We start from the raw sequence: 27799 nt of genomic DNA, 5'->3' as shown, positions 1-27799 counted from the left end.
CCTAATTCTATGTATAACCAGTTTAATTCTGCTTGCCTGCAGCTGTTGAGGTATTATTTTGTGACTTTCACCATGTCGTCGCACGTACATAAGTACAAAATAGAAATTCGTGTTTCGTCAAGTCGCATCAGCAGTTGAGTGTAAATTTTTTTTATTCTGCCCTCGAAAGAAGTTGATTTTTTCACATCGACTTAACATATCGATCCAGTTTGTTCGTGATCTGATCGAACGCACGCGTTTTCGATCACGGGACTATGACGACGGAAGAAAGGAATGCAGCCTCGAGTCCTGCATCCGTAGTAGATTAGCCTCCCATGGGTATGTCACTCTCACAACTCAAGGCATTCACAAAGTTGTTCTCACATCTAAAAAGAAGGAGAATATAGGCGGTAGTGAATTGAATAAAAAAATTGTGATTATTAGACAAAATTTAGTGGAGAGAATGAAGTGTTGTGATTTACTTCGTAAGTGGAATACCGAAATCTCAAAGAAAACTCGACTAGTGTAGAGATATCGGATTGCTCATAAGTAAACTTGTTGATGATGACCATGTTTGGCACTATTGTCCAGAGGCTAACATCACCTGTGACCTCACCGACAAGTCCTCGTCGTCGCTTTAAATCACCATCTAGATGGGAAATTCAAAGTGATCCAGAGGATGACTCCATCGTACCGGTGAGAAAGTCGCGTGCAAAACATCTCTTAGATAAACGAAGAAGTAAAAGTCGTGCACGTTGCCTCAATGTTAGTGAACCACAACCCTGTGAGGATGGCTCGACATGGCAGGATATAGCTTTTCCGCCTTTACGTGGAACCAAGAGTCTTGGTCGACTGGATGGTATCAAAGAGGTAAAATATTTTCTCTTTTCAACTGCCACTATAACACGGAATATTCCATTCACATTCCGGGAATATTCCATTTGAGTATTCGGAATAATAAAATGTCCGACCTTCGGAATATTCCATTGGAATATTGATGGAATGTTTCGTTGAAATATTGAAGGAATATTCCGTTGGAATATGAGGAATATTCCTACAGAATATTGAAGGAATATTTAATTGAAACATTGTATGAATATTTTTTTCGGAATACACATTTGAAATTTATCAATTATTTGCAAATTTTAATTTAAAAACCATTTTTGTACTGTTTTAAAATTTATTTTTCAGAATTAATTTATATAAATACATAACTGAACGTATTTTATTTCAATGAAGACAAAATTAAAAAATTTGATAAGTAGAAGGTAGGAACATTATAAAATCAGTAATAATAGTTTCATTTTTCATTATTAAAAAATATATTCGTACAATGTTTCCATTGAATATTCCTTCAATATTCTGATGGAATATTCCTCCAACATTCCAACGGAATATTCCAATGGAACATTCCATCAATATTCTAGTGGAATATTCCGAAGGTCGGACATTTTAATATTCCGAATATTCCAATGGATTATTCCCGGAATGTGAATGGAATATTCCGTGTTATTGGGGAAAATAAATAAGCAAATTTAATATTTATGGACATAATTATAAGAGGGGTCGAGTTATTTAAAAAATTGATAATTTTAATTATTTTAACACACATAGCACATTATCTTACTGTAAGCTTACCTTGATCCAACAAAATATATTACTGAAGTTTACAGTGTAAACTTAGTGACCTTACAAAGCACAATTAATGTAAGTTTACAAAATTTATGTTTAAATAATTATAATATTTACTTTTTTTTTTTTGAAAATTATTACACAGTAATTTGTGGGATATTATTTTAATACCAATAAGGATTAAAATAAACTGACGCATGAATAATGCCTAAAATAATTTGTCAGAATTTTTATTTGATAAAATTTAATTTGTTAGAATTTTTATTTGATAGAATTTCATTAGCTAGAATTTTCTTTTAGTCGAATTCATATTTTTTTGAATTATTTTTTGACAAAATTTCCATAAAACCAATTTTCTATATCAGAGAATTTTTTTAATAAACAAAAATTCACTTTACAGAATTTTTATTTATTCGAATTTTCATTTAACATGATATTCATATTACAGAATTTTTATACTTAACCGAAAAATTCGTTTAACAGAATTTCAATTTGATTAACTTTTTGATTTACAGAACTTTTATTTGTTCGCATTAAATTCCGACAGAAATTTTTGAGCGCGAATTTCAAAATTAACCAATCAGAAATTATCCAGAAAATTTTTATTGGTTAATTTTAAAATTCGCGCCAAAATATATTTCTACTGAATGTTTATTCGAACAAATGAAACTTGTGTCAAATAAAAATTCAACCAAATAGAAATTCTATTAGATGAATTTTCGGTTAAGTAAAAAGTCTATAAACAGAATTTTTCTCAAAATGTAGTTAAACAATTTTTTAAAAAAATATTTTTCTTAACTTTACTAACAATTTTACTAATTAATTTCTTTTTAATTTCTGGCCTGTTTGTTTGAAAATGGATAAAATACTAATAATAATAATAAAATTAAGTTTTATTAGTAATTTAATAAAACTTTTGTTAAACAATTATATAAACAATTTTTTTCTTAAATGTGATTCAGTATCAGTAAATTTTTTAGAGTAGCATGAATAATAGAATTAACAATTAACAAATTTAAATTTTATAAACGAAAGTATAAATGTAAAATTAAAATTCGGACTCATATTAGAAATTTAAATAATTTTTAAACTAAAAATCTTATACAAATTTTTTTATTACCTATATATTTTTTTTTATTCAAAAACTTAATTTTTTTCAAACTATTCAATAAAATAACTTTCAGTATATTTAGATTCATTTAAAAATATTTGTATTATATTTGTATTAAATATTTGTATTTGTACAATGTTAAAAAAAATCAAACGAGAATTTAATACACCATGAAGTGGGATAAAGTCGGAATTTAAAAGTAAATAGGAGTGACTTAAATAGATTTCTAAAAAATAGGATCATTTAGCTCTGTATTTATATCCACTTCTAATTATGTTTTTTTGTCCTCTTCACTTACATAAATGGCTTTATATCTTTTATTTTGTAAAAAATCTTTGTATCTCATGAATGAGTTATGTGATGAGAATGTTTACACGTCATGCAGACTTATTTTCCACTCCCCCTTCTTTAACAATCCTCAACAAATTCGATATTATGCGGTGAATATGCAAAAATTTATAACTTATTTGTTATAATTTCCATTAAAAAATATTATAAGAAAAAAAATGTATTCAGTTTCAGTCAAGAAACATTTTTGTCAGAAAATGAGGAATTTTAATGTTTTTAAAAAATTCTTTTATTACATAACTATGGCTTGACTGAACTAGTCAAAACAGAAACCATTATTTTATAATTTTACTTATTGTGTTAAAGAGTAAAATTTCCAGAAAAGTGAAGTTATGTGGAAAAATTAATGAAAAATTCTCATGTAGCTTTAAGTATAGATATTTTGATTATCTTATGGAAAAATATTAAATATTTTTAGAAATTAATTTACATGACATATACAAGTGTCTAATGACACTTTTTTAAACAAAAAATATGTATTTATTTTGTATCATAAAAAGTTTGATCAATTTCTTAATGTAAAAAAAATTGAGTTGACAAATTTGTATGACAAAGCAAGGAATTTTCATAAGATATTTTTTTATTAAGTGTTAAAAAAATCGGTCGTAACTTAATTCTCTTTACGATAGAACTTCATCCTTAAGATAATTAATTCGTCGTTTTCCTCGTCTTCAGAAAAATTTAAAAAATATAAATTTGTGTTTCTGTGTCAAACCAGGAGTTTTTATTATTACTTTTCGAAGTAATCTTACAAATTTAAATGAAACTTGGTGTAGTTTTTTGAGTAATGTCAATTGTTTATATTTAAAAGATACAACAATAAATAATGAAAAAATCAACTTTTAAATCACATCACCAAAAATGGCTAACAGTTCAAAATTCTCCTTATTTTTCCAGTTTTCATATTAAAAAAAATTGAAGTAGATCCTTCGTTTTAATTTTCTCAAAATTTTAGAAATTCTTTTCCATTACAAAAAAAAACAATTTTCTTGGACTTATATATCAGTAAATATTATACTACCAAGTTTCGTTTAAATTTGTAAGGTTACTTCGGAAAGTAATTTAAATAAAACTCGCACAAATCCTTCCAAAAAAAACCGCATAAAAATATCAAATTTTATCGATTGCACTTGAATGTATAATTGAACTGAATAAGCATTGAGAATGTTGTAAATATGAACATAAAAAGTTGTGCTTGATAGTATAAATTGAACTGATGAAGATGGCGCTGCAGTTGATTCACTTAACGAGACACAATGTGTTACTCTCATATAAAATTGCAAGACAATGTGGAGGGGGGATAAAAATTCTGGGAAAATTTGCGTGACGGCATATCATGTCAACGTTCTCAATGAAATTGTTGAAATTTCAATTACGAATGGAAATAAACGGTGAAAGGGACCTTAGCTGCAAACAAATTTTAGGTTATGTTTACTAATAGTCTTCGCTTGAAGACTATTTTGAAGACACTTTTAATTATGTAAAATCAAAATCAGTGTTTATTGAATATGTTGGATCTAATAAAAACTTAATCTCCAGTGGTTTGTACTGAAAGTTGTATATTTCTCTTTGTATATTTTCTATTCAAAAATTACAAATATAACCTAGAATTTTTTGTCCCTAAGGTCCCTTTTCTTGTGGTGCGTCACATATAGAAAATCAGTTTAATGGAAATTAAAAAAAAATTCATACAAATAAAAATTCTAAAAGAAAATTCTGTCTAATGAAATAAGAAATAAAAATTCTAAATCAATTTTAGGCATTATTCATGCGTCTCTACGTATTACTGTATCAAGTTTCATATAAAAAGTTGTACTATCTGATTTGTTTTATGTGACAAAAATCTTAGCCTGGAATTGTGTTTCATTGTTTCAGTATTATTAAAGAAAAAAAATGGGGTTTTCTAGTAAATTTGTAGTAAAGAGTTGGGTCGTTAAATTATATCGTAACGAAGAACGTGTATTAAAGGTCACGTCAATAAAAGACTGATCGACGTGACAAAGAGAGGGTGAAGAGAAGAAAATAAAATTCTGTGAGCTGTCGGTGTGGTTGCTTATGTTACTGCTACTCTGCTACTGTTACTGCTACTGACGGTCGGTGACCTTGAGTGCAGATTGTCTGCCTTTCCTTGTCTTGCTTCTTCTTTTCTTTCTATCTCTGTCGCTCCGTTTACCTCCAGTTACACCTCTTTCTGAGCTCACTCGTTGGCCGACGTCTTACTTTCTCTGTAAAGATTTTTTCTGTATAGTAAAGGTGCGTCCGCTATCATGAGGAATTTTCCATACCTACTGACGAGAACTACCAATATGTATAGTTGCCAATATATGGATTTTCAAAAAAGAAAAACGTTTTAAATCAATATTTTTTTTTATTTAATAAATCATTTAAAAAAGAAAATAATTTCAGCAACAAAAGTTGGTTTATTGAAAAACATTTGAAACTTTGAATAATCCTTAAAATGGACGAATTCGCAATACCGAATGATTAATGTTACAAGTATCACAAGTTCGCTCGAACATGCTCGAACTCAATGTTGATAAAATTCGACCTAAGACAAGTTTCGATTTTTCCACTTTTGAAACGGATAATTGAGCAACTAAGAAATTAGGACTTTTATATAACTTCTTTGAACAAAATAAAGAAATTCAGTTCTAATTTAATTCGGAAATAGAAAAAAAGTACTGAAAAGTACTCTTTACTTAGGTTTTTCGACAACGAGATATATAAATAATGCGTAAAATAATTTTTCAGAATTTGAATTGATAGAATTTTCATTTAGCCGAATTTTTATTTGTTCTAATAATTTTTTCACAAAATTTCTATTAAAACGATTTTTTATATTGCAGAATTTTTATATAACATTTTTTATATAGCATTTACTTAAAAAAATTCCTATTTAATCGAATTTTTCTTTGACAGAATTTCTATTTGTTCGATTTTTCATTTGTTAGAGTAGACATTTAAATGGATTTTTATTTAGCAAAATTTCATAACATATAATTTCCTTTTGGAAGAATATTAAATTGTTCGAATTATTATTTGATATAATTTCCATTTCAACGAATTTTTATTCAATATAATTTTTACTTAGCAGAAAATTCAATTAACAGAATTTGACAGAACTTATTACGCTGAAGTTACCAACGTTGATTCGACGAATTTTTTGTTATAAGATTAGTTTAAAGGTCAAGAAGCAATTTCTATTTTATTGAAACTTCTTTATTTTGGCTCCAAATACATCCTCAAACACTTAACATCCTCAACAAAGGAGAGGAAATATTCAATCTTAGGAAAAAAAAATTCTTTTCGATGAAACAACGTTGGTAACTTTAGTGTCATCAGAACTTTAATTGATTCGAAAAAACATTGAACAAAAACATTTCGGAGAGAATTGTTAAAATTAACCAATGAAATTACGAAACAAAATTTGATTGGATAATTTAAAAATTCGCGCCGAAATGTTTTTGCCCAATGTTTTTTTTCAACAAATTAAAGTTCTGTCAAATGAAAATTTTAAGTCAGTTTTTGTTAAATGAATTTTCGGTTGTGTAAAAAATCTGTATTATGAAAAATTGGTTATATATATGTTATGAAATTCTGCTGAATAAAAATTCGTTTAAATTTGTACTCTATTTAATAAAAATTCTAGCAAATGAAAATTTGTAATATAAGTTCAGTTTTTAAAAATTCTATAATATAGAGAATCGGTTTAACGAAATTATGTCAAAAAATAATTTGAACAAATATAAATTCGGTTAAAAAAAAAGAAAATATCTAATGAAATTCTATCAATTAAAAATTCTAAGAAATTAGTTTTAGGCATTATCCATTAGTCTGTTTAAAAGTCTGAGGGATCGTCATTAAGACCCTGACAGCCCAGAGACCCTAAGACGAAATTTTAGATGAACTTAACCCCCTACATTGAGAAAACGATATTTTTAGTTGAACCATAGTATGTTTAATTCAAACTTAGTATATCTTTGCTATGCAGTCAAACATATTTAAGTTTAATTCAATAATACATTTTTGTTGATAAAATTTGATTTAAAAATAAATTTTGTTAAAAATACAGTAAATTTAATACACACAGAATAAACTTTAACTTAAAATAATCTGTGGAACATTCGAATTGTGAAACTTTGCAGGGAATGGTAGCTGTTTTCGTTACATGACGGGGAACTATAAGTGTAAAAAAATGTCACATTTCGGACGTTCTACTGGATTTCCAGTGTTAAATTAAACAAAATCGTTCAGAAAAATTTCTATATTTAAATTAAGAATTCTACCGCGAATACAATGTTTTATGTAAAATAATAAAAACGATTGACATAATGTATATCAGTACCGCCCCCCTATGAATCTATTTTCATTTAACGCTCATCTAATTTAGAGTCTGAAATATTTTGCTTATCAGTAGTAACATTATCGACTTATATTTTTATAAGCAAATTAATTTTTTTTAACTTTAGATCCGATTTTTTGTAAATTTCTTTTTATTTTTGAAAGTACTAAGAAAATTTTGCAAAAAGTTTTAGAGGCCCTGATAATACTTTTGGATTAAATAATTAGTTTTAAATTGTAAAAGAAGATAGATTAATTTAAAATATTAATTTTTTAAGACTTTTATTTCTAAAGTCAAAAATTAAAATTTTATTTATTTCACCATGTTTTTAGGACCCAAATGATGCCAAAAGAAAATATAACTTCCTGCGATCATTAAAATTTAACGGATTTAAAATGAAGGTGGTGACTCCCCTTAATTTGTGTTATAAAAAAATTTTATTTTTTACATAAAAATTAATTTTTTTCTTAGTTAAAATATTTCAAAAATCGAAGAAAAACTAAAATATTACATTAAATTAAGGTAATTATTTTATAAAGCCATTCAATTTATTATAAACTTTAAGAAAAATTATCATCTGTATTTGCAATTACTGAATCGTGAATTAAGAAAAAAATTAGCATCAAATTTTTAATACTAAATTTTCAGTAATAAAAAAAAATTGCATATTCGTATAAATTCATTTCATGTGTAGAATAAGTGACTATACTTAAATTAACTGACTTGAAGTAAGATTGTATTCATCCGCATCCGGGAGTTAAAGAGAAATCAGTTTTCCTGTACCTGTATTCATATACCTAAAACCGACACTGACAAATAATTACACTATGCTTAACTGTTACTAATTTTTCTATTTCTTTTTTATCGAAATCGCAAAGAGATTTATGAATTTATTTATTTAGACTCTTTCTGTGAAACCTATTTTATTTACCTAAGGAAATGAGTTTTTTGTTAAATAACTTATTTTTTCTATATAATTAAAAGTAAGCTGATTTCATGATTGGTAATTTTAGAATTTCTTTTTACGTCCTGGAATTTTTTTCCATAAAATACTTATATTTATTTCACTTCTACACTTAATAATACCGTATAATTTATAATGTATTAGGTATATATCATAATTTTTATAAGATGAATTTTAAAGAATTTTTCATTTGCTACCGTAGAGTTTTACATGGGACGGAAATTTAAATATCCCAAAAGTTCCTTAGGATATCCCATACAGGATATGTATTTAAAAATTAAAAATTTTAATTGTTAGAAAATAATTTACAAATAGGTAGAATTGTAATTTTTTAAAATGTAAAATATTTACTGTTATTTCTTACTAAATTTAAATGTTCATTAATCAGTAAAATATCTCGTGCGGGATATCACACGGTACGGAAAGTTGGATATCCCAGGAATAATTTTTGTTGTGCAGAGTGGCACAACAATGAGATTTCGAGAAAATGTAAAAAAAACGGAGATAAATATCTGGTTTCTTTTACCTTTTTTGCAAACCCATTGCTGTCCTACTTTCATCTTTATATATATATATAGTCTATTGGAAAAAATCTCAGCTTTTCAGTGAAAATAAAAATGATCCCGCCTTAATTTTTACTTATTTTTTTGAAAAAATCTTAGCTTTCTAATAATAATAATAATAATAATAATAATAAAAGTAAAAATAATTGCAAAATTATAATTACAATAATTACAAAATTTGTAAAGCATTGCCTTAGTTAAGTGGATTTGGAAATGACACTCTTTTTTTAATTTTCTAATATTTCAGGGATTTGTAAACATATAAGAAAACAATTTACCAAAATTTCAAGCGAATCCAATCCAAACCATAAAGTAACCGGGAATTTTAAATTACTTTAAAAACATTTGTTAAATGAATTATTAAAATAGACATAATTTTTTTTATTACTATATATAATGTTACTTATTTTGAAGAGCTTTTACTAGTATTCTATAAAAACAACGGAATGGGATTGTTTTGCTTTTTTCCATAACCTAAAAAAAAATTTAAAACGTGGACCAATAGACACAAAATTAATTAATGTACGGACTGTACGGTCAATTGTAAATTACATTTTCCAAAATATATTTTATAATTATATCCATATTTATACTTGGAAAAGAAGATATTTGTGTTTATTTAAAATTTCCTATTAGTTTTATAATACTATATACAGTATTATTTATTTAACTTTTTAAACATTTATAGGTCCAGAGACTTGCTGAGTATGAGAGGTATTTAAGGCAGGAAGCGAGAAATCTTACAGAAGACGAAAATCAAGTTGAAAGTGGTATCATTCTTCAACGGAATCAACTTGAAGGTGACCTTCATCGTATTCAAGAATTGTTTCCTGGAGATAATCTGCGACTACATGAACGAGATGTTTTAACAACGGTAATATTTTTTTGGTTTAATGTTTTAATAAGATTTAATATACATTACGGACTTGTTAAATATCCTCTAAATCTTAATCAGCAAAATTTCACTGACAATTAATGAAATTCCATTAATTGGCAATGAAAATTTTCACTGAATGATTTAATGGACGCATTTTCAATATTTCATCAATATTTCCCTAATTAAAAAGAATGATTGTTATTTTTGACTACTTTAAAACATTTTTTTAATCGATTCTTAAAAAAACAGTAAGAGCTCTTTAACGCCCAGTGATTTCGATCGAAATCATTTTGAATTTAAAAAACCATAACTCTGTCAAAAATTAAAATATTCTTGTTTTCTGAACGGTATTGATCTGCAAATTTATTTAATTTTATGAAAAAATTTTATATATTAATTAATTATTAATAATTATTTTTTAATAATATAAACACAAGTATCTTTTTGTAAGATTTTCAAAAAAATAGAAAATTATAAAGAGAAATATAATATGAATTTGCAAAAATGACTACTTCGAAATTTTTAGGGACACTAACAACGAATTTGATATCAGTTTTTCAAGATTTTCAAAATTCAAAATGGTCGTTCTAATATGGCGGACGATTTTTTAAAAAATTATCGGATTTGTATGAAACTCGTTACTCGAGGGTTTTTAGGGTCGCTGACAACGAATCTGATGTCAGTTTTTCAAATTTTTTCGAAATTCAAAATAGCGGATCCAATATGGTGGACGAAATTTCAGAAAGTTGAGTTATGCTCTTAAAAATTATTGCTTGGGAGTTTTTTAATGATTACGAATCCGATGTTAGTTTTTCAAAATTTTCTTAATTCAAAATGGCGATTGCAAGATGGTGGATGATTTAAAAAAAACAAAACAAATAAAATTGGGTTCAGTGTTCTGTAACCTCCCGCGGTTCATCCCGGTAACTACAAATGGGGAGGCAAATTACAGAAAAAAATTTACCCCAGATTCGTGAACAGCCATCACTAAAAATGCCCGAGTAGTCACTTTCAAGAGCTGAGCTCATATTTTCGAGCTTTCGATCGTCATATTGTATCCACCATTTCGTAATTTAAGAAACTGTCATCGGATTCGTACTTACTGACCTCAAAAACCCCCGAGTAACAATAAGTAAATCCGATCAATTTATAAACCAATTGTCCGCTATATTGGATCTGCCATTTTGGATTTTAAACATTTTTAGGGTTCCGTACTCGGTTCGGAACCCTATTAATATCGGTTTTTTTGAAATCGTGTACCCCCCCCCCCCTAGCGGCCACATAAATTTATCTGGAGGGCTGAAAATTAGTACACATATGTATTTTCGCGTGTAGATTACAGGAAAATTATAGCGAACTTGATTGGAATTGATTAACATAGCGTTGTCAAGGAAAAACCATGAATTTTTACGAAAAATGCCTAAAAATGACTATGTACCCCCCCCCTAGCGGCCACATCTTTTGACATAAAGAGCTCAAATTTGACACACTTACGTATTTTTACGTGAAAATTACAGGAAAATTATAGCGAACTTGATTCGGAATAATTTACATAGCGTTGTCAAGGAAAAATCAAAAATTTCGAAAAAAATTATTTATTCTCCCTAGCGCACACAATATTCAACCCAGACAGATCATATTTAGTATACAAATGTATTTTTACGGGAAAAATACAGGGGAAAAAAAGCGGTCACGAATAGAGTTGATGATTAACTTTTTATCAAGTTTTTCAAGTAAAAATGACAATTTTAGGAAAAAAATGTATTTTTCCACCAAAAACGAACAAAATTTTATTTAAAGGAAATTAAATTTATATATTTTAACGTATTTTTACGTGTAGATTACAAAAAAAATATAGCGAGCATGATTGGAGTTGATTATCATAGCGTTGTCAAGGAAAAACCATGAATTTTTACGAAAAATACCTAAAAATGAGTATGTACCCCCCCCCTAGCGGCCACATCTTTTGACATAAAGAGCTCAAATTTGACACACTTACGTATTTTTACGTGAAAATTACAGGAAAATTATAGCGAACTTGATTCGGAATAATTTACATAGCGTTGTCAAGGAAAAATCAAAAATTTCGAAAAAAATTATTTATTCTCCCTAGCGCACACAATATTCAATCCAGACTGTTCATACTTGCTGTAAAACTCAATTTTTGCGTGAAAAATACAGGGAAAAAATGTAAGCGCGATTGGAGTTGATGATCAATTTTCATCAAATTTTTGAAGAAAAATGATAAATTTCAGAAAAAAATGTATTTTTCCGCAAAAAACGAAAAAAGTTTTTCTACAGTGATTCAAATTTATATATTTTGACGTATTTTTACGTGTAGATTACAAGAAAAATATAGCGAGGATGATTGGAGTTGATTTTTCAGGAATTAATAAACAAATTTTATTTTTTAGATAACTTTCGATTTTTCCTTGACAAGCAGCTACTAGCCTTATATCAATATCTTAAGTTTTATCTCTTTTTGACTTAGAAAGATAAAATTTAATATTCAATATATTTTTAAAATGTAAATACAATAAAAATATTGCGAGTTGAAATAAAATTATGTTTCTTATATTTTTTTAGTAAAATATTTTTTAAAAATAAAATCGGACAAGTGCGAGTTACACTCGCACTGAAATCGAGGGTTCCGTACTCGAAGCGAACTTATTTGGTATAAAAACAAATGTTTAAAAAATATGTGTTGTATGACAACTAATATAAGTGATACAAAAAGGAACAATTTTGTAAAATTCAAGAAAATTGTTCCTTTTTGTATCACTTATATTAGATGTCATACAACACATATTTTTTAAACATTTGTTTTTATACCAAATAAGTTCGCTTCGAGTACGGAACCCTCGATTTCAGTGCGAGTGTAACTCGCACTTGTCCGATTTTTTAAAACTAACATCGGATTTGTAATCAGCGATCTTAAATACCCCCGAGTAACGACTTTCATGACAATCCGATCAATTTTTCAAAAAGTCATCCGCCAATTACGATTTTCTTGCTAACTTCTGATTGGTGAATTTTATACATCGCGCCAAAATTTTTCTGTCGATTGTTTGTTCGGCCATTTGCAATTTCGGACAAATAAAAATTCTTCGTTTCAAGAATTAAACCAAATAAAAATTCGGTGCCTAAAAATTCTGTTAATTAAAAATTCATTAAAAAAGATATTCTGACAAGTGTTAATTCGAAAAATGAAAATTGGTCTAAAAAAATAATATTTAATAAAATTGTTGAAAACGAAAATTCTAACTAATGATTTTTATTGGACATGCGCATCGTTAAATGGTTAAAAAATTATTCTGTCTTAAAATAAATATTGTTTTTAATGATTTTCTTCTGGACAGAAAAAACCTGGTATCAAGTGCACCAAAAATGAGCCAGGTCGGTGGCGCCACCGTCTATGTCCTTTAGCATTGGCTCATTTTGAGTTGCAACAAAAATGAGACTAGGTTTTTCCTGTATGAATAAAATTTGTTTAAGGGGGCAGTCCACGTTGGATGTTTGAAAAAATTGATTTGTCTTTTTTTTTAATATTTCTAATCTTTCTTGGTTTTGGTAAGAGTTTGACTAGAAGTTTTTGATCAACCAAAGTGTTTTTTTTAAATTGTTCAGCGAACATTTTTCTAGGTCAGCGCACAAGCTTTTTCGAAAATATTATCTTGCGCACTTTTTACAACGTTTATAAGCTCGAAAAAAACGGTCAAAAATTAATTATTTTTAGAAAAAAAGACTGCCAAAATGAAAAATTTAAAAAAAAATCGTGTCTAGACCTGGCCAACGTAATAATCAAAACTGCAATCAAGTATAAACTTGTAAATGATTGATTATTTAAAAATTCTGTAATATAAAAAAATTCTATCTAATGAAATTCTATGAAATAAAAATTCTAACAAATTAATTTTAGGCATTATTCATGCGTCTCAAGATATTAATGTAAAAACCAATGCAATCTGATATTGTTAAACATTTAACCCTTATTCCCTTTTTATAGAAACATAAAGCTGTTCGAAATCGCATTTCCTTGCTAGGCGTTGGAGAAAGTATCGTGTGCAACACGTGCGGTAAAAGAATTGATTTCTCTCGTGTGATTGCACTCATTTTCTAATACTTAAATTATATTGTTCAGATATTTAATAAAAGTAATTACAAAGTGTATTAGGTTTAAATATATTATTATTGAAAACCTAACTTAAAAATATAATTAAAGTGCAAAAAAACTTTTTTTATACGTCTAAGTCTAAAGTTTTCGAAAAACAAGTTTTGTGCTGAATTGTACTCGACTTGTGCTCTTTCGTGCAAAAATTCATGTTTTGAAAAACTCAAAATTCCGGGCAAAAGAATTAAAAACCTTTTTTAAACGACTAAGATAGTATTAAGCTCTTTTTCGCAATTGTGATGTAAAAAATTAAAACTAAAAAAAGTTTTTGACTAAAATTTATAAAAAATATTTTTTTCACCAAAAAACGTCAATATTTTTTTTTTTAGATTTACAAAAGTTTTTTTTTTGTTTTTAAGCCCCGAATTTAGAGTTCCAAAGAATGAATTTCTGCACGAAAGAGTACAATTAGTACATAAGTCGAGTACAATTCAGCATAAAATTTGTTTTTTTGAAAAGTTTAAATTTAGATATATAAAAAAAGTTTTTTTATTTTTTTGCCCGGAATTTTGAGTTTTTCAAAAAATAAATTTATGCACAAAAGAGCACAAGTCAAACACAATTCAACACAATATTTGTTTTTTTGAAAATTAAAAATTTTTAGATTTACAAAAGTTTTTTGATTTTTTTTACCGAAATTTTGAGTTTTGACAAAAATGAATTTTAGAACAAATGAGCACAAGTCGAGCACAGTTCACCACAATATTTGTTTTTTTTTTTTTGAAAATTTTAACTTTACTGATCTAATTTTCTGGACATTGATACGATTTTATATCTGTCTTTTTGAATATTAAAAATTTAATGTCTTTGTATTCAACATACCCGAAAACACTCAAAAAATCAGTTTCAAGTAAATCCGGGGATTTTAATAATAAGCAGACACCTTTTCGAATTTGATATTTTCTGCTTTGAAACCAAGTTTTTTTTAGAAAGAGCATACTTTTATTTTATATGAATCGATTAAAAACTAAAATCAATTTTATTTCTTTTTTACTGACATAATTTTAGAACCTTTTCTGTGTTTATAATTTTTTTTTTTTAGAGACATCTTAGTAAATATATTACCATCAGTTTATGAAAAACATATATTTTTTAAAGGAAATCTATATTCTTCCCTTTTGATTGTAGTAAAAATCACATAATATAATTGATTTTCTTTGTGTTTTTAGAAAATGAAAAACATTCTTCGTAAAAGAAACGGCGTTAAAACTGGAAGACTAACAAGAGCACTTTCGCAGAAATCTTTGAACAACAGTAATAATTCCTTATTAACAATTGGATCTACTAGAACCTTCTTATTGGAAACTCCAGTACAATTTACCACGGTAAGTTCATTTTATTCATAGTGATTTAAGCGTTGAATGAAGATTTGAATAAACAAACATTATAGTTCAGTATAGTGTTCACTAGAATTCATCTAGAATAATTCTATTGAACGAATTTTATTAGAAATAATTATTTTTTAGACGAAATTTCATTTTTCGAATTGAAATTTGATAGATTTTCTTTTTATACCAATTTTTACTTAACAAAATTTTGAGCTACTGAATTTTTGTTGGGCAGAATTTTTATTTTAGTCATTTAATTTACATGACTTTTTATTTAAGAGAATTTTAAGTTAAGCGAATTTTAAATTAACAGAAAATTCTCATTCAATCGAATTTTATGTGATTTGAATTTTTAAATGACAGAAATTCCAATTAACTAAAATTTTAATTGATAGAACTTTTAAGACGCCGAATTTTCATTTGACCGAAATTACAAATGTCCGAACAAACATTCGACAGAAAGATTTCAACGCAATTTTTAAAATTGACCAATTAGAAATTATCAAGAAAATCGTGATTGGTCAATTTTAAAAATTGCACCGAAATATTTCTGACGATTGTTTGTTCAGTCATTTGTAATTCCGGACAAATGAAAATTCGGCGTCTTAAAAATTCTATCAATTAAAAATTCGTACAAATTAAAATTTTGGTTAATTGGAATTTCTGTCATTTAAAAAATTCGAATCACATAAAATTCGATTGAATGAGAATTTTCTGTTAATTTAAAATTCGCTTAACTGAAAATTCTCTTACATAAAAAATCATGTAAATTAAATGACTAAAATAAAAATTCGGTAGCTCAAAATTTTGTTACGTAAAAATTCGTATAAAAAGAAATTCTGTCAAACTTTAATTTGAAAATTGAAAATTTGTTTAAAAAATAATTGTGGATTTACTTTTTCCTAGGATACTGTTTTAATTTACAATTTATTACAGGGAATGCAGTCACAAGAAAGACATCTCTTTCTTTTTTCGGATGTTTTACTCATAGCCAAAGCACGAAGTGGAGGTAACTTTAAGTTAAAGCAGTCTGTTAAAATGAGCGAGCTCTGGTTGACAACTGGTCATATAGATGACGTCGCCGAAACAAATAAATCTCAGGAAACAAGTTTTGTACTTGGTTGGCCAACTACAAATGTTGTTGCTACTTTCATGTAAATATTGCAATTTAATTAATATTTTTCTTTCTTATTATATAATTTATTAAGGCACAATGAAGTTGTAAACGTGAGTTTTACTATTTGTCTACTTTTATTTTATGATGTTGTGTTAGGAAAGAACAAATTTGTGTTCACAGTTCCATTCATAGTTTTTACGATTAAGTTAAGACTAAATTCTTGGTTTATTAGTATAATTCTACATTTTATTATTTTAACTGCTGTTAATAATTTAAAATTGATTATTAGGTTCTTCCATTTTTAATTCTGAATTTGCTCAAAAAATTATTAATAGGTCATTTAGGTCATTAAGGTCATTAAGTAATTCTACCAAAATCGAATTTTCAGTTTTTTTTTAACATTCTTTAACATTTAATTGAATTATTAATTGATAAAAATTTCAATTAACAGAATTTCAATATTGTTACTTTAATTAATTTTCGGTTTATAAACTTGTTTGACTTCATCAAATTTTAATTAAACAGAATAAACTTTTAAAAATTTTTGAATTCTACGGAAAAATATTACAAAATTTTATTTTCTATCCGAATTTACATTTTGACGAATTCTTAAAACGCCGAATTTTTATTGTACACAACTTTCATTTGACCAAATAAATATCTGAAAGAAAAATTTTAGCGCATCTTTTAAAATTGACCAATCAGAAATTACCAACGAAATTATAATTGGTTAATTTTTAAATTTAGGATCACATTTTTTTGCCAGTTATTTATTCAGACAAATGATAGTTCTGTAAAATAAAAATTCGGCGTTTTAAGAATTCTATAAAATCTGAATTTGAATAAGTAAAAATTCCGCTAGAAAATAATTTTTTCCAATTATCTTCATGTAAAATTAAAGTTTCTTTTAAAGGACTATTCTATCCAATTAAAATTCGATCAAATAATTATTTCCTCAAGTTCAATTCGACTTATTTGATTTGATCAATTGTTTAATTAATTCATTAATTAATTAATATATTGTAAATGAAGTGATTATTGTGATTTTTTTCTTATATATTTAAGAAATGACCAATTTCAAATTTCCTTTTATTTTTAATTTTCTCCGGAAACAATTAACATTCTTGAGCTTATATTTTGGTCTCAACTTGCACTCAGTGATTTATGGTAACAGCTGACTTTTCTTGGAGTCACTTATAGGACTATTCTCTTCTTCTTAAAGTTACTACGACTTTAAGAATAATACGCTCATGATGGCACTTGCATTGCGAGCTCGAAAAAGAGTCTAATGTTCAGAAAAAAGTTTTTGGTCAAAAACCTAGCTAGACAATATATAATTTCTCTTTGAACCTGTTAAATCTATTAAACATTTTTGACATGAAAAAAAATATAATCTGACATATTTAAATTTTAAATGCAATAAAGTATTCGTATTCGTATAATTATAAGTGGAATTTAACCTTTTAAAATATGTTTAAATATTTTCCTATTCACCTTAATTTACTTTATTTGATGCTCTTTAGGACTAGTGCAGCACGAGATTTATGGTGGGGACGTCTGACGGAATTAGTAAGAGAAGAGAGTGGGAAGGAACCACCAGACACGAATATTCAAATTCTGTATCATGAAAATGAAGCCAATATAGAATATGTAAGTGTTCATATTATCTAGTTCAGATTCTCATCTTCAATGTCGTTTAACCTAATTACACTTTCCAATTTGACCAAGATATTTATAAATGATTGTTGGAGACAGAGAATCAAGACTGCAAATGCTTGAGAAAGTCAATAAGTGACTTGATTTACTGGGAATGAACAAATAGTTCTATTTAAAGAATATATATAGTGATTCTCTTGAAACACTACTTCTTGTGTGTTGGAAAAAACAAAATTAGCTATTTCAGCCTTTAAACATTTAATCAAATTCAGTTTAATAAGATCTAACTTTTGTCAAGCAAAAGATTTTAAGATGCAACAGCCAATTAGAAACGAATATGACGTAGTAAATGGGACTGAACTGTTTCCCGATGTTGTCTTGAATCTTCATCTTATAAGATAAAAATTATTAATAGCGATAAATCCTTCATCTATTAGAGTCAAATTGTATAAAGGGAATCTGGAACAAATTCCAGATTCCAAAGTTTTATTAAGAACATCACATTAATTTTCTACGTAAAAAAATTTATAGATCACCACTATGTTGGGTGGGCAAAATTAAAACAACTGTATTCATTGGATAATTTGCTTACAGAAAGAGAGTTGGCTGAGTTGAAGCCGGACTCATATGATTTGTATTTGAATTACGATGAGGTAATTGAGGAGGAAGAAGATTTGGAGAATGAGAATATAAGAGCCCCAGGAGCTTAAAAATTGCTTAATTTTGTACATAATAATTAAAAAAATTCTTTTAATCTATAAACAAATAAATTTATTTGTAAATTACGAATTCGAAAACAATTTTTTACAATTCAAAATGTCGTATCTAATATTACTCTAAAACCCCTAACTAACAAGTTTCAAACAAAACCGGTAAATTTTTTACAAAGTTGTCGGCCATTTTGAATTTTTTAAATCTGACATTAGGTTCGTTTTCAGAGACCCCAAAAACCCCCAAGTAACAAGTTTCAAGGAAATTCGAACATTTTTTTTTAAATACGCCATTTTAGATCTGCCATATTGAATCCGCCATTTTTAATTTATATATATATATATATATATATATATATATATATATATATATATATGAGGCATTTCATATGAGAATACGGGGTCATGTCTCGAATTTTTCTCAAAATTCGGTAAATTGTAGTGGTGGTAAATAAGTGTACAAATTTTGAATTTGAAATTTTTAATATTTTTCGAGATATTTACAATAACAAATTTGAGCAATATTTTTTTAATTTACTTATAACTTTTTTCCTACTAAAAATAGAGAAAAATGTTGTCACTTTAATAAAAGATTACACTGTGAGAAAAATAATGCCATATGATAAAAAAACATTTTTATTAACAACTTTTTATTTTGATCTTACAGTAATTAGATTGGTACAACAAAAAAGAAAATATTACACTCTATGAGTGTCCAGTTTCTGTTAAAGTGTCTCGTGTACTTAATGATTTTAATTGACGTAAAGTAACGTGGTACCACTGCCCAATTAACGAGACTTATGAATAATGACTAAAATTAATTTGTTAGAATTTCATTAGATAGAATTTTTTTTTAATCGAATTTATATTTGTTCGACTTATTTTTTCACAGAATTTCTACTAAATTAATTTCCCATAATTACGAAATTTTTATATAATCGAAAATTCACTTCACAGAATTTATATTTGCTTGAATTTTTGTTTATCAGAATTTGTATTTGTTCGAATTTTTATTCAACAGAATTTTCTTTTATAAGAATATTTTTATTTTTAATTTGTTCGAATTATTCATTCACAGAATTTTCATTTTCATCTTACAAAATTTTCATTTAATCGAAAATTCATTTTAAAAAATTTCTATTTTATGGAATTTTTATTTAACAGAACTTTCATTTTTTCGAATAAACAGTCGGCAGAAACATTTTGAAGCGAATTTTAAAATTCGTACCAAATAGTTTCTGACTGAAGTTAATTCGTACAAATGAGAATTCAGTTAAATGAAAATTTGATCAGATAGAAATTCTACTAAATGAATTAACATGAATTTTAAGTAAAAATTCTGTAATATGAAACATCGGTTATATGAAAATTCTGTCAAATAATAATTCGAATATATAGAAATTCGTCTAAAAGAAAATTCTATGCAATGAAATTTTAGCTAATAAAAATTCTTTTAAATCTTTTATGTTAAATAAAATTTTGAGGCGCATGAATTTTCTATAAAAATTATTAGTTATAATTTTCACTTTAAAGACTTTTATTAGATTTTTTATTTATTAGACGAATTTTCATTTTTCGAATTAGCATTTAACAGAATTTTTTTTTAAATAAATTTTTTATTTTATAGCATTTCTGTCTACCTGACTTTTTATTTTAAAAAATCTAATTTAACCGAATATTAGTTTTGCAAAATAATCATTCAACTAAATTTTAAATGATTCAACTTTTCAAATTCCAGAACTTCCAATTTATCAATAATCTTCATTTGTTCGAATTTTTTTTGTACGAATTGTTATTTGACAGAATTTTTAAAACACTGAATTTCTATTTGTTCAAGACTGCACATGACCGACAAACAATCGAAAGAAAGATTTTGGTGCGAAATTTAAAATTAACCAATCTGAAATTATCAAGAAAATTTTGATTGGTTCATTTTTAAATTCGCACCAAAGTCTTTCTGTCAATAATTTTTTCGGTGAATTGGAAATTCTGGCATTTAAAAATTTGAATTACTTAAAATTTCGTTTAATGAGAATTCTGCTAAATTAATATTAGATAAATTATAATTTTTTAAATAAAAATTTTTTTTATGGGAAATTCATGCGCTTCGAAAATTTGAATAAATGTTATAAATAAATGTTAAAAAATAATTTGAACAAATATAAATTCGGCTAAAAGAAAATTGTATCAGAAATTAATTTCAGGCATTATTCATTAGTTTCACTTTTTTTAGTCTAGTTTCTGAAATAATTTGTAATTATTTTAAATTTATTAATTCTAGAGCAAAACAATTATGGTGAGTTCAGAAATGACAGCAACAACATGCGTAAATTTGGCTACACGTCTTCTAGATCTACAGGGTCACTTTCAATTGTGGTCAAGGACATCATCAGATGATGCGCCATATCCTTTGATAGGACACGAGAGACCCTTTGCCATTAAACTGTCAAATTTACGGCATACATTGTCTACTGAAGAAGGTTTTGATTTGGAGCATTGTAATAAAAGCGGTAACGACACTTGCCACTTTATTCTTAGGCCGACATTGAAGTCGCCAATAAAGAAAAATAAATCAAAAATCACTGGTCTACTAAGGCGATCTTTATCCCTTAATCCAAGTATATTTGGAGTTAGTCTATCGAGATTAGATGACAATGGATTACCTAAGCCCGTTTTAGTTATGTTGCAGCAAATTTTTGTAAAAGGACCATTTACGCAAGGTATTTTTAGAAAATCAGCAAATATTCGAATTGTCAGGGAGCTCAGAGATCAAATTGAGTCTTCAGGAGATTCAAGATGTCTGGAAAATGCACCAATTATTGCTATTGCAGCACTACTTAAAGACTTTTTAAGATCACTGCCAGATCCTCTACTCACTTCCCATTTGTTTCCGCAATGGATGGAAAGTCTTGAGTCAACCAAACCAGTACAATCGATAAAAAGGTAAATTCACTTTTTATCCAATTTTTATTTTTTAATTCAAATAGTTTATCAGGATGTCTAACAAGGATTGAGAAAAAAATTCCCTGACTCCTCCCTGACATTTTTTGATTTTTCCCTTACTTTTTAATAACCTTTCTTTGGACAAAAATATGGTCACTGACATATTTAACAATAAATTAATTTCTAATGGTAGTAATAAATGGTAATAAAAACCATTCAAGTTTTTTTTTTAGATTTTTTAGATTATAATCCTAAAATCTTTTTAAAATCTTCTTTATTTTAATTATTTAACAAATTTTTAACTGAAATTCTTCACAAATTAAATTATCTTAAATTATTTTTTAATTAAAAATTTTACGAAATTTAACAATTGTTTAAAATTTCAAAAAAAAAAAACCCAAATAAAATGACCAAAAATTTCAGTTTAAAACCTTTTAAAATTGTTCATCTAAAACTTTTTGAAATTTAAAAATTTCAATTAAAAATCACTTGATGTACAATTATTTTCAAAAATCTGAATTTTAAATCTTTGAAAATTCAATTACTTTTAAAAAATGTTATCTAAAATTATTTGACAAATTATTTTCAATTCTATAAAATTTAATTATTGTCTGAAATTTAATAAAATCTTGATATTCAATTATTTCTAAAAATGTCAACTGTAAGTCTTAAAAAATTCAATTATTTATAATATTTTTTTTTTAAATTCAGTTATTTAAGAAAGTTTTAAATGAAAACTCTAAAATTGATTTGTCAGAAATTAAAAAAAAAACTATAGCAGTTTAAATTTAAAAAAAATTAATTTCAAAAAAAATCTTCTGCAATTCAATTATTTAAAAAAAAATTTAATTATTGTCCAAAATTTTTTTTGATTATTAAAACTAAAAGCTATATTAACATTTGAAATTAGAATAAATTGACTAAATCAGAATTTAAAAAAAATTTTTTTTTTTTAGGAATTTGTTGAATAACGATGAATTGAATAATATAATTGCAAATTTTTCTCGCCTTTCTCACCACCGTATATCCTATTTAATTAAAATTTTCAAAATTTTTCTTAGTTCAGTTCTGAAATATTGGAAATAAATTTTTTTCTTGTCCCATTTTTATATTTATACAGTTTTGTTGTAAAATGTCTCATCTTTCAAATAAAAATAAGAAAACAATTTTTTAAAGGGGTTAAAAATGAAAAATAAAAGTTAATTTTGAAAAAAAATGTTTTTTTGTAATATTTGATAACTTTTAATTTTTAATATAACTTGAACAATTTTTTTTCAGCATACTGGACCGTCTTCCGAAGCCAAACTACAATTTGCTTTCACATTTGATTTGCGTGTTACATCATGTTGCCAGACGTTCAAAACACAATCTGATGTGTGCAAGCAATCTTGGTGTTTGTTGTGGTCCAAGTTTATTATGGTCGGTAAATCCTTCAGTTAAACATAGCCGTACAATACCAACACTGACCGAGATGTTAATTCGACATTGTGACGTACTGTTTGGCGAAGGAGTCACTCAACTCCTTGGCGAGGAACGAAGCGACAGTGGAGCCGAAGAAAGCACCGACAGTTTGCATTGTGAGTTTGCCAATAAATCATTCTATGCGATTCCGATATTTCTTGTGAAAAAGAATCTTAGCGATGCTGATCTTTATAAACGATCGATAGAAACATTTATTCGTGCCGTTGCAGCAGGTGGACTATCATTGGACAGTTTGGATCTGACAGAACCACCACGTAAGGATCATATGTCACTTTCCAGAGATTCGGGCCTAACACTATCTGATTGTCAACTATTTATTCCCGAATCGCCCGTTGGTTCAGAAGACTCGGCTGTTAATGCCAGTTCAACACTCAAGGACGATAATAAGTCTGTGAATAAAACTTACATTAGGGTTTATGGAGGTTGGGACGAAAGAATAAATTATCCTGTTAATCCGAATAATCCCAATTTCCAAAGACAAGATTGGCTTCGAGCTCAACTTAAAAGAACACCGCGCACCAAACTTGAAGAAATGGATCATCGCAAAGAACGTTTTGATGAGAAGGACATTTACTCTCGAGAATATCAGGACATGAAGATCGACATTCGCAAAGAATATCAATCTTCTCAGGTCGATATTTCCCGAGACATTCGAATGGACTATGAACGCTTAGATGACAGAGTATTGGACGATTCTGTCAATACTTCGTTGCTTGCGAATCGCTACGAATTCAATAAGGAGGACTTTAATGATTACAAAAAAGTCTACAGTCGTGAATCTCCCATTTCACAGAACAGCAGTAGTCATCATTCTAATAGTGACATCTATGAATTTAAAAAGGGAAGAAATGAAATTTACGCCAAGAAGGAAATACCCATTAATCGTTACGAATGTAGTGAAAAGTCTGATAACAATATTTATGGAAATCGTGAGAATTTAAGTGACATTTACAATACAAGAGAACGAAAGGAAATTTACACTTTTAAACAAAGTGATACAATTAATTATAGCATAGAAAATGAAGATGGAAAAAGCATTTGGTCTGATACGCCGCCACCGTTACCACCTAGACTCAAGCATCTGCCACCTGTTCATATGAATTTTGAAGATAGACATAAAATTGCTGGAAGATCAAGATCACTGCCCCCTCCACCGCCACCCTATAGACCACCACCTCAACCACGAGCAACAATTACAATGAGAAATCTTGGATACAGTAGATCAGTTAACGACGACGAAAGTTACGTTTAAAGTCGTAGACATTCTTTTGTAAATTAAAACCAAAATCCACAGAATAGTGTCGATTTTAAAGTCATCACTCTTGTCTTACAGAACCTAGTCGAAAATTAAATTTTTGTATTATCTTTATATGTGTGTGTAAGAGAGCATGTGAGTGAATGTGAAATTATAACTTTTAATAAAAAGTAGGGGTGGGAAGAAATCAAAAAGAAGAGTTCAAATAAAATTTCAGATTAAATTCAAAGAAAAATTAATTTCAAAAGGCTCGGGGCCGTTTTGGTCAGAAATATTTAGTATTTTCCACAAATAATTCTCCTAACGAAAATTAAATTTTATTTACTTATTTCAACTTTTTTTTTATTTTTATTTACTTTTTAAGAGTAAATTTATTTTGCCACCTTTGTTAATAAATAAAATTTAAATATTATTTAACTTTATTCTAATAAAAAAATGTTTCGTTTTAAATTTTCTTATTTTTATAAACAATGAGGAGAATTTCAATGGCTTATATTCGAAAAAAATGCTATTTATTTCTGTAATTAAAAAAAGATTTTCCGTGAAAGACGAAAAAGTGTTTTAAAAAAACACAATTTTTTTACTATTATATTAACATTAAAAGTTAACATTGAAAAAATTAAAAAATTGAATCTCATAGATAAAAGGTAGAATGACAAAAGGGATCAAGCGCCAATTTTTCGAAATTGAGGTTTTTTAATTTTAAAAAATCAAGTAAATTCATTTACTCATTTCATGTGAAATGCGAATTTTTATTGCGTTTTTAAATCAGTTTTTAATAAATATTAAAATCATAAAATAACCTCAAATTTAATTTATTACAATTCGATTAAAAAACAAAAGAAAGTAGTAAGCCAACAATTTTATGAATAATTTAATAAAGTTAATAATTTGAACATTACTATTTGATTTCTTCTGTGAGACGTATCTTCCAATATAAAATAAATTATATTTATAAAACTAAGTAAAAATACAAAAGCAGATATTGACAATACAAAATATATATTTTGATGTCAGTTCTCATAACAAAAGTTTACAGAATATCGTTTTCAGAACTTTTAACTAATTGCGAATCATATAAGTAAAAAAAATTGAAAAATTTTTCATTAAGAAAAAATCTTACAAATTCAAAAAACATTTATTTTTACAAATTGTATTAATAATATTTTTAACAAACCCAGAATCTAGTGCCTTCAAAGTTTTTGAAAAAATATTTTTTAAAACAATTTTAATTTATAATTTATTTTAGAAATCTAAATCCTCCAAGTAAAGAAAGTGGTAAAAAGTTATTTATTTTAACTATAATAGTAATAATATTTTAATTTTAATTAAAAATAATTTTTATTTTAATAAAATAATAAATAATGCTCTTAAAATAGGCACCTTATGTATTAATTTTGTGAATCATTTCTTTTAGATTTTTCAACATTTTGTATACTAAAGGAAAACCAAAGCTTATCTTTAAATTTTCACTACACTTTATTAAATAATTTTTTTATAACTATTAAATAGGAGGATTTAGATTTCCAAATTTAAATTTTATATACAAGAAGACATTTAATTTTAAGGGAATAAAAGTAGGAGAATAATTTAATAATTAGCGATTATAAAGTGGGTCTATTGAAAGATAATAATAATCAAATTATTCAACTTTAATTGAAATATTAAAATATAAAAAATATTAAATGACTACTCCATAAAAGCAACTTCATTTAATTTCAATTAATATTAAATTGTCAATTTTTATTGAATTATAAAATTAATTGTTTTTCCGTGAATACAAATCAGTTACATAATAATGTACTTATAATCAGTTGCAAAAAATCTGAAATCTCAATTATATTTTTATGTATTCTCTCTTTTTAACGTATGTTTGATTTTAATGTGATTGCTCGCTGATAATTTTTAATTGGTGTGCAATTAATGATTAATGATTTTGATAACTTTTTTTTATGATATAAATACATATTTTGAAGAGTAATTTTCTTATCACTTTCAGGTAAAGGTTTTTCAAACACTGCTTTTTAAAATATGGCTTTTCATTTTAATTATATATTACCAAATTCGAAGACTATTATTAACTATAATAATTTTAGTGTTCTGAAATTCACTGTACCAAAGGTGTTTTGAATGTTATTAATAACGCTTTAGATAATGGTGTGTTTTTTTTGTAATATTTTTGAATGTAAATTGTGTTTACTCTTTATTTACTGTAGTCGTTATGTTTTTTAGGTAATAGATAAAATATGATCATTCTATCTAAGAAATGTATGAAATATTTATAATTTGCAAAATTGATTTTTGTAAATCATTTTAATTGTTTTCCTAATTTCTAATTTGTTTCTAGATTCTGTTTAAAAAAAATAAAATTTTTATTTAAAAAAAAAGGAAAAATTATAAAAGTTTAGGAATCTAAAAAAAGAATATAAAAATAATCAAAGAAATTTTGCGATTATTAACATTCGGTTTTATTGATTATTCAGGGATTTATGGTGCTTCTTATCTTTGAATAGATTTTTAGAATATTGTTTGAATCGATTAAAACATAGTATCAGACTGAATATACCCGAACTGAGAGCGGGTTTAAAAAAATATTTGTAGTTACGTTTTTCGAGGTGTATAATATTGTTCTATATATACTTAGCATATCACATTTTTATATATAATTATATCGTTAACTTGTTGCAGTTTTGCTATTAACTATTTTTGTTATTATCGATTGTTAATTATAAAGTAAAACTGCTTCGTTTCAAAGAATATCAATTATTATTTTTTATACTTGTCTATTTTTAATTTTATTGTGCCCTTTCCCATGAACAAAACAAACATATCATTGTTTTTGATACAACAGAAAATTATGTTTGTAATTTATGAATTTCAAATTATATGATGATAATATCCGTCTGGTGATTGTATTGTCATAAAATCATAATTTTAGTTCGTTTGGAGAATAGTCTCTAAAAAATATTATGTATCAAGTAAGCTAGTACACAGTACAAAAAAAATGTTAATAAAATCGTGTTTAATTTTCTCTTTACTTTGTACAAAAATGTACTTTATGTTGTTAAAGAATTAAATATAAACACGCGTTATCGAACACAATATAATATGTATACTTCCATAAATTATACTATTACAGTAAATATATTTCGTATTTTATACAACATGTTTTATTTTTTTCCTTTCCTCGTTATTTTGAGTTAAAGATAAAATATTTAGGCGATTTTACGTGAGATTTATCTGTGACGTTTAAAATTTTTTTTTTTAGAAATCTGGGGGTATCAATTTTTTCAAAAGTAGACCTAATTTGAAAGACATTTA

The 27799-nt window shown here is 26.4% G+C and overlaps 1 protein-coding gene across 3 annotated transcripts; it reads left to right on the top strand.

Annotated features, from left to right (window-relative positions):
- Positions 1–27642, top strand: LOC127280440 (rho GTPase-activating protein 20-like). 3 transcript variants are annotated; one of them, XM_051303413.1, is made up of 8 exons: positions 1–849; positions 9628–9813; positions 15157–15312; positions 16252–16469; positions 17956–18082; positions 21080–21741; positions 23020–23318; positions 23436–27642. In XM_051303413.1, exons 1-8 carry the CDS (start codon positions 541–543, stop codon positions 24473–24475), a joined length of 2997 nt encoding a protein of 998 aa, XP_051159370.1. In that variant the 5' UTR covers positions 1–540; the 3' UTR covers positions 24476–27642. The 3 variants fall into 3 exon arrangements, with proteins under 3 accessions (XP_051159370.1, XP_051159369.1, XP_051159368.1); XM_051303412.1 differs by having other exon boundaries at positions 23433–27642; XM_051303411.1 differs by having other exon boundaries at positions 23020–27642.
- Positions 27643–27799: the final 157 nt, after the last annotated feature.

The sequence above is a fragment of the Leptopilina boulardi genome, unplaced genomic scaffold, assembly GCF_019393585.1.
Source record: "Leptopilina boulardi isolate dan_hultmark-lab unplaced genomic scaffold, ZJU_Lbou_2.1 LbouV2_244, whole genome shotgun sequence".
Classification (NCBI taxonomy): Eukaryota; Metazoa; Arthropoda; class Insecta; order Hymenoptera; family Figitidae; genus Leptopilina; species Leptopilina boulardi.
The sequence above is the reverse complement of the archived record's forward strand: the minus strand, read 5'-3'. Positions and strand labels throughout refer to the sequence as shown.

Bases quoted from the DNA above. Each gene is read 5' to 3' on its own strand.
- LOC127280440 (XM_051303411.1), top strand. From the start codon at position 541: ATGATGACCATGTTTGGCACTATTGTCCAGAGGCTAACATCACCTGTG. The intron at 850-9,627 runs GTAAAATATTTT...AAACATTTATAG, and splicing joins GACTGGATGGTATCAAAGAG to GTCCAGAGACTTGCTGAGTA. The intron at 9,814-15,156 runs GTAATATTTTTT...TTGTGTTTTTAG, and splicing joins AACGAGATGTTTTAACAACG to AAAATGAAAAACATTCTTCG.